Source organism: Lissotriton vulgaris, chromosome 3_1, assembly GCF_964263255.1.
Source record: "Lissotriton vulgaris chromosome 3_1, aLisVul1.2, whole genome shotgun sequence".
Lineage (NCBI taxonomy): Eukaryota > Metazoa > Chordata > Amphibia > Caudata > Salamandridae > Lissotriton > Lissotriton vulgaris.
Genome location: NC_141689.1, coordinates 1,638,470,321 through 1,638,477,856, shown reverse-complemented (window position 1 = coordinate 1,638,477,856; position 7,536 = coordinate 1,638,470,321). Strand labels below are relative to the sequence as shown.

At 43.5% G+C, this 7,536-nt stretch overlaps 1 protein-coding gene across 1 annotated transcript in view; it reads left to right on the top strand.

Moving 5' to 3' along the window:
- Positions 1–239: 239 nt before the first annotated feature.
- LOC147728286 (uncharacterized) overlaps positions 240–7,536 on the top strand; it is a 1,395,946-nt gene continuing 1,388,649 nt past the window's right edge. The window contains exon 1 of the mRNA XM_086963769.1: positions 240–505. Coding sequence (XP_086819895.1) covers positions 370–505 — 136 coding nt within the window. The 5' untranslated portion in view covers positions 240–369. The remainder of the gene's footprint in view (positions 506–7,536) is intronic.

Here is a 7,536-nt window from a genome sequence, read left to right as displayed (position 1 = left end):
ATCTCCGAATTAAGATACCCTGGCCAGGATAAACCTGTGACCGTCCATCTGGCAAAAAAAACAAAAAACAAAAAACAAAAAACGAAAGTAGTCACTTTGAGCATAAATCGTTAATATTACGAGTGTCGTCTGATGTACCCCTTACCCTAGAAAAGTTCCCTTGAATGCACGTTCAGTCCCAAGTTCTGCTTTATAATTGGCTGGAGAGGGACGCCGCGCGGTACCGAGGAACACCGGAGGGTTCTGTTTTCCCGAGGAGATAAATTGGCGCGTAGAAAGAGGCCTCCGGCGTTGGGTGTCTTCGCCGGGTCACGCGTTCTTTCTCCGCCCCCGCGCTTTGTAGTGACGTCTCAGAGAGGGCGAAGAGGAATGCTGCGTTCCTCCGGCTTGTTCCGGGGCCTGCAGTGCCCCTTCTCAGGTGGTGCGTTACGCTGCCTGAGGCCGCACTGCCAGTATGGCCATGGTGGCGAAGTGGAAAGACGCGCAGAGGCGCCCAGAGCTGCGGGTGAGTACAGTGGGGGCGGACCCCCGGGTAAGGGGTATCAAACACCGGGGTCTGCTTTTCTGTGACGTGGTCTCATCTTTGGGGCCTATAAGTGGCGGAAGACAACCGATACATTTATGGCACACGAGCAGGCCTGGTTTCAGGAATGTTCATCTGGGTAGTCCGAGAGTACGTTTGGGTGGGCCAATGTGAGACCAATTTTTGTAATTTTCCGGAGGTAGCCTACAAGCCCCAGATTTACATCATATCTTCTTCCAAAATGGCATATAGAGCCGCTAGAGAGTTAATTGAGAGTAAGAGCAGATGTCTATACTCGCTCAGTAGCACAATCCTTATAATTTTCAGCAGGACCGGCTTCAACAGAAGTACCTGGGTTCGATTCCAAGCTGACACTAATGGTAGTTCACGCTTAAGGAGTTCACTGTTACAACACCTAAGCCTTGACATGTTGCACGAGGAAGACTGGCTACTTGTTCCTTGCAATTTGCTCAACACCTTCGCACACTGTGACTTTTGTAATTTTATTTTCATGTCATTATTTTCAATGTACTTTCATTGATAAAAATGTTTAAAACCAGCTGCACATTTGGAAAAAAGAAAGCAGATTCCATGTGTTATAGAAATGCACTTTATTTAATTTTGAAGAGACTTTATCATATTCTATGTGATGTTTGTTGTATTATTTACATAGCCAACATTTTTAGGGTTCGGCTTGTGCACGGTCTCTAAGAGCCAATCCAGACCCTTCGCTTGGCTCTGGCTTGGCTCTCCCAATTAAATTGTTGGCTCTCCCAACTCTAGCCCCCACACACACCACCATGTCGCATTTTGCTGAGAAAGACCAGCTAGGGTTATCATAGCTGCCAAGGTTTCAGATTGCTTATGTGTGACATTTCCAATAATTAAGTGCACTTATGTGTGACATTGTAGTGCAAATGTGTGACACTTTCGCACAAGCGAAACAAAGGATTAAGGGCCATTTAAATAGATCAATATTGGCAATGGACACCTTCTGAGCAGTAAGAATGCCAACAGAAGGCCTAGGAACTCTGCTAAACCTGTTATGGAAGGTCACAAACTGATTTTACATTTCTAAAGTGATCTTACTGTAGTGATTTCTAGAAAGAGCCTGGACACCTTGAGATGACTGCCATGAATCCTGCCTGATCACTTTTGGGGGGACATTATCAGGCCCTTATTCTGCAGTGACAATGGTATGCTAGAGAAACATCTCAGCTGTTAATGTGAAAGAGGTATATCACTCAGTGAGTCCTCATTGTTAGGGTTGAGACCTGACAAATATTTCCCCAGTGTTTTACCAGCCTGATAGGTATTTTTACGCAAATTCAGGTAGAAAATGGGGAAAGCTCTTCAGAATTCATATTTTTTTCCCATTGAAATATAAAACTGCAGGTCCAAATACATCAACAGTTTTATTAAATTGTATACAATTGTCGTAATTAAGTTGTCAAACAAGCTACCTCGGCAGAAGGACTACTTTTAGAAAAAAATAAAAAATACAGACTGACTCAGTATAAAATTGAGGCTTTAAACGGTTCCAAGAGGCTGTTATTTTTCTTTGCTAAAAGTAGCAGACAGCAAGACATCCCTCAGTCAGGCCGCGAATATGGGTTTTTGGGGGCGTAACTGTCCCTAAGAGCAAATCATGCCTGCTGCACCAACTGTCTTCGCTAGTCACGGGTCAAGGCTGGCTCTGGAACATATGATGCTGGTGCGTATCTTTGATTTTAAAGTCATTTCTAGACTGGTATGTCGGACACCGGATTTCAGGAACATTGTGTCTACAAAACTGTGTGCTCTGTAGAAACAGGGTATTTTCTTTAAGGGGCTGGTTATGCTATCAACAGATTAGTGAATTAAAGACTTTGCTAGGTTGTGACTCTTACCTGTCTTTTCCTGATCGGGTGGGTTTGCCGGCGAGGTTGCTTTCCAACTTAATGTTGGGGAAAAAATGTGAATGTGTGCCATTATAATGTAATTGGTGCTCATGCAAAGCGCTTCAATACGTTCAGGTCTATTTCGTGCTATAAATGCAATTGTAAAAAACATATGTTAATCTAGAAATTGTTTTGCCCCGATTCTACTGCACTGAGTGCTGTTAAGAGTGAAGGCTGGCCACTAAAATAAAATCTGAGAGCTGTTTCTAACGATAAACAATTTGATAAGAGTAAAAGAGATATTCTTTTTAATTTGCCGACCTGCAGACCATGTTTTCCCAACAATTCTAATCAGTATTTGAGCAATGAAGTCCTGCTTTATGTGAGTACTCCCCTGACGTGCCCAGAATGTAAGTCTGGTTCCTCTGGGCTCTGATTTCCCACAAATGAGCAAGGAGGCCGAGGGTGATGAATGTGACGATCCAAAGCGGGATGCATATCGGTGAGTGAAGTTAAATTTCACTCTGGTGACTGCGAGGGCAGGTGAGTGCGGGTGCGCTCTTCACAGCTGCGGCCTAATTGCTGGTGAAGTGATGCAGATGCCCTGCAGGCCTGGGGCGGCGCGGGAGAAGGGTGTCCCGAAACCTAGCTTTGGGGGGTGCGTGCTCCAGGCACGTGCTCTTCCACCCAAGTGTCAATAAACAGCATGGCTTAAGTTCAGCAGCAGGGCTCCAATATGCGCAGTATGATAATACTTGCCATACAATAGCTTTTGTCCTCCCGATCTCAGCCTGCACTCTCTAATCCCCTGCCGCTTTTCTGCACTTCCTAGTTCCGGACGTGACGGTACTACCGCAGCCGGCACCTCCGGATTTAATCCTGGCCCCCTGGTGCGCCATACAATGATTGGCAGCTCTGAGCTGCTGCCTGCAGTATCGAGAGAGCAGCCCGCCCCCCCTGCAGACACTGTGAGGAGTCTGAGAATAGCTGCGCGCCGCTCTCAGCTACACAGAGCTGAGAGGGATGTATGACGTTACAACGCATGCTTTTACCACGCATGCCTTTACAACGCGGTTTTAACATCGCAAACCTTTACAACGCATAGCGCTTAGAGGTGCTGGATAGTGAACATTTTTATTTACTATTCCAACACCAGTCCCAGTGGACACTAGGGAAGGTGTTGGATAGTAAATTAAACGTATTCCCTATCCTAGAGCGCCCCCCCAGCGCAATGCGTTGTAATGGTTTGGGTTGTAAATACCTCGTTGTAAAGGCACTGCGTGGTAAAAGTTTCGTTGTAAAGGTTGTTCACCGCTGAGAGCTACAGTCTCAGTTAACTGTTAGACACTCGGGCTCTCTCAGAACAGCAGAGAGAGCTCGGGCACAGGAGCGCCATTGGCGCGCCTGGCACAGGTCGAAAATGCGTGACAATGCATTTCAGTGCGGTGATGCGGATCACCGCACTGAAATGCGTGAGCGTCACACCTGTTGCGTGATGCTTGGCAGGACTGGGTTATCTCCTGGACTTTTTTTTTTTTTTAACCATTTTGATGACTATTCTCATGTTTCAGCCAGTAAAACATGAAGGGAAATTTATTAAAGCTAGTATTTTCTCCCCTTATCGGTACATACCTAAAATACTAATTATACAAACCATGCACTTTAACACCTTGGCTGCTAGGCGTTTTCCCCCTCCTGTGCTGAGATTTACCATTTTGCTGGTGTCATGACGAGCTCAGCTCGTCATCAGCACAGCTCAACTGTGCATCATGACGAGCTGAGCTCGTCATGAGCATCGAAAGGGTTAAAATGTGGTCTAGACAGAGGCGGCCAGCCTGGATCAGAGGTTGGAAGGCTGTGCACAGGGGAGAGTGGGGGACGCAGCAGAAGCAGGCAACAAAAGATAAAATAAAAACGAACCATCTCACCGTGTCTCTCCTCCATAGTGCTCCCTCACTGACCTGAACAACAGGAAGCACATCCAGGCTCCCAGTCAGCCAATCACAACACTGACTTAGCAGCGTTGTGATTGGTCTGAGCGCTGTGTCGGCGATCAGATGCTGACTGGGAGACTGGACATGTTTTCCATGCAGGCTGTAATGCAGTTAACATGGAGAGCCTGCATGGAGAACATGCAAATTGCGCAAGACTGTTTTGTGTGGCCCGAGAACATCGGCCAACCAGTCATTGCGCACTTAGGAGGGGCTACAACTCCTCCCCTGCTTAATCACACAAAGCTGCGAAGTAGGTGAAAAAATGAAAATGCGAGGTATCATTTTTTCTTTTTATTTCACTGCTAAAAAGCAGTGAGGAGACACTCCTCCGCCTTAGCGGAGGAACCGCCACTAGTTCTAGAGGTTCCTTAATGACCCCTGACTGATAAGTAAAGTAAACACAGTGAAAAAACATCAGTGTTCTGACTTTGACATGAACAAAGCACTTATCAGCTGCCTTCTCCGTGACTGGGTGGGCCAGAGGCCCTGTTTGGGTGGGCCTGGCCCAACTGCTAGAACAGGGCTTGCACACGAGCCTACAGGGATAGAGCGAGCACCTGCCGTAGTATTTAGTCTTCATCCAAAGCAAAAAACCCTCATCTTTTGTTAAAGGGTAGTATGATTTCAGCTACCCAAATGCTTTTTTATTTTTTTATTCCTCTCACTTGAAAATACCTTGCTGCCATGCGACTTGAATACATGTCTTCCATTTATGTACTCGAAGTATTGTTTTAAAATCTTGAAATGTGTACTCATGTGTCTCCGACTTCCGCTTCGAAGAGTAACCATGTTAAACATCGACAAAGCCAATAGGTCTCGGCATAGAGTGGAATGAGAGGAGAGGAGAGGAGTGTAGTGAAGTGGAGTAGAGTTTAGTGTGATGGAGTGGCGCACTGTAGAATTGAGTGGCATTTAGAGGGGTGAAGTGGAGTGTCATGGAGTAGCGTAAAGTGTTATGGGGTGTCGTGGAGGGAGTAGAGTGGAAGGGTGTAGAGTTGGGTGGCGTAGAGTGGAGTACAGTGTTGCAGCGTAAAGTGTGGTTAAAGTATTTATCATACACTTTCTCTCAGTACTCTTCTCACCATACTGGCCCTTTTACTTTTAGACAATCTGAAGCTTTTCCATTTACCACAGAGGCAATGATTCTCCGATGAATCTTTGTTCACCGATAGGAGTGGTACTTAGGGGGACCAAACTCCAGGTTAGCTGTCCAATGAGGATCATTAATTGACTGCCAACTCACAAATTTGAGATCAAATTTAAATACCCCACTCTCAAAACAATGCTGTAGAAATAAAGGATAGCAGCAGGAAGACCCGACCTCCTTAAAGAAGTTAAGTCGAGTTAGGATTATACAGACTAAAAGCTCTGCAACAGCTATGCAAAACAAAAAAAGTAACTCCTGATGTTCTGTCTAAGCTTGCTCATTCTCCCTACAATACATTAAGTCATTAGAACACAGCACTGTTTGAATTGAAGAATTGATAGGACTCAATAACAGAATCAGACAGATTATTGATTAATTAGGTTATTGCATAAAAGATCCAAAATTCACTGCCACAAAACACAAAACATTTGAGCAGGATTTCTTCGATGGTTATAATCAGAATCAACTATAGTGTGACAGTTATACATACAATCATTAAGGCGAAATGATAGTTAGTTGCCTAACGTCTCAAGCCCTACGAAGATTGAAAAAGTGTTCACATTTAAAGCCCATTAAAGGGCGAGTCCATTACCATGAACATAGAAATAAGAAACTGGAGAAATGGTTCGGCAAAGAAGATTCAGTCCCTCGGTTACTGACTGTAGCAAGAACCAGGCAGTACAAAAGCACAAGATAATTTAGAAATCAACCAGCATAGTATCCAGATCTCCAGTAGTTAAAATCAGAATGCCTTTACCCCTCCTTTTGGGGTTTCTTCTTTTATAAAGTTTTTTAGATCGTCCCAGTGAGGGAGCATCACACCACCATTGAAAGACTATCACATCCTTATTCACATAGTGCCACTGACAACACTTGCAACAGTAAGAAGGTTTCCCATGATAATCATGAGAACAAAAGATAATAAAATCCCCATTGGCCTAATGCTGGTAGAAATTAAATACAAAGTTGTATTCTAAAAAAACAGCTGCAATCCTGTTCCCACAGGAATATTTATTTCACTGTGAGCGCTGAAGAAACATTCAAGAATGTCGGGATGAACACATGTACACGAGAAATAAAGCAACATTTCAGTAGTAGAAAATGAACCATTGTATTAAGTCGGGGGACAGGTCCGCATTAGAAAAAGCATTTTCGAAAAGGCCTTTAAGTTAGCATCACCCGTTAAACAAAATGAGCTTTAAAGCAACCTCAAATATAATGAAATTAAATCAATTCAAATAAATGTATTGAATTTTTAAAAATCATTTTTACATGAAATGGCCAACGTTAGAAATACCCTACTACCACAGATTTTCTCAACATTCATTTAAGTACCTATTTTTCAAAACTCATTTAAAAAAATTGTTTTAATATTGTCATGAACTATAGAAGCTCTAATATCACCATGTGAAGTTTCAAGCTTGTACTTCACTTCTACACGTTTTTGCACTGACTTTTAACTGGTGCATTCTCAGCAGAAAGCATTTGAAACATTCAAACACTTCACTTAACATCAAAATTCCATCAATCTATTTTAATAAGCAACATATGCATTAGAAATGTATTAGTGCAACTTCATTTATATGTGTTGGTATTGACTCCGATATGTGTTTTCTTCATCTTACGTCTTAAAGCACGCTTTTTTCAGTGATTCTACTACACGTGTCTCACTGTCGTATCACTGTGTCTCATGTGTGCAAGGTGTACTTTCAGTTTTTCATGCTTTAGTTCACAAATGTGTTGTGTATTATGATTTTTGTAAATTGTGCTGCATCAACAATGTTGTGGTGTTGAGTGTAGTAGCATAGAGAGTGTTGGCTGGAGTAGAGTGTTTTAGAGTAGAGCAAAGTAGATTGCCATGAAGTAGTGTGTTAGAATAGAGTGAAGTAAAATGGCCTGGCATAGAGGGAGTTGAGTAGAGCGTAGTAGTTGAGTAGTGTTGTGGAATGGCATAGAGTGGAGTAGAGTGTAGTGGCGTGGAGTAGTGTCAGT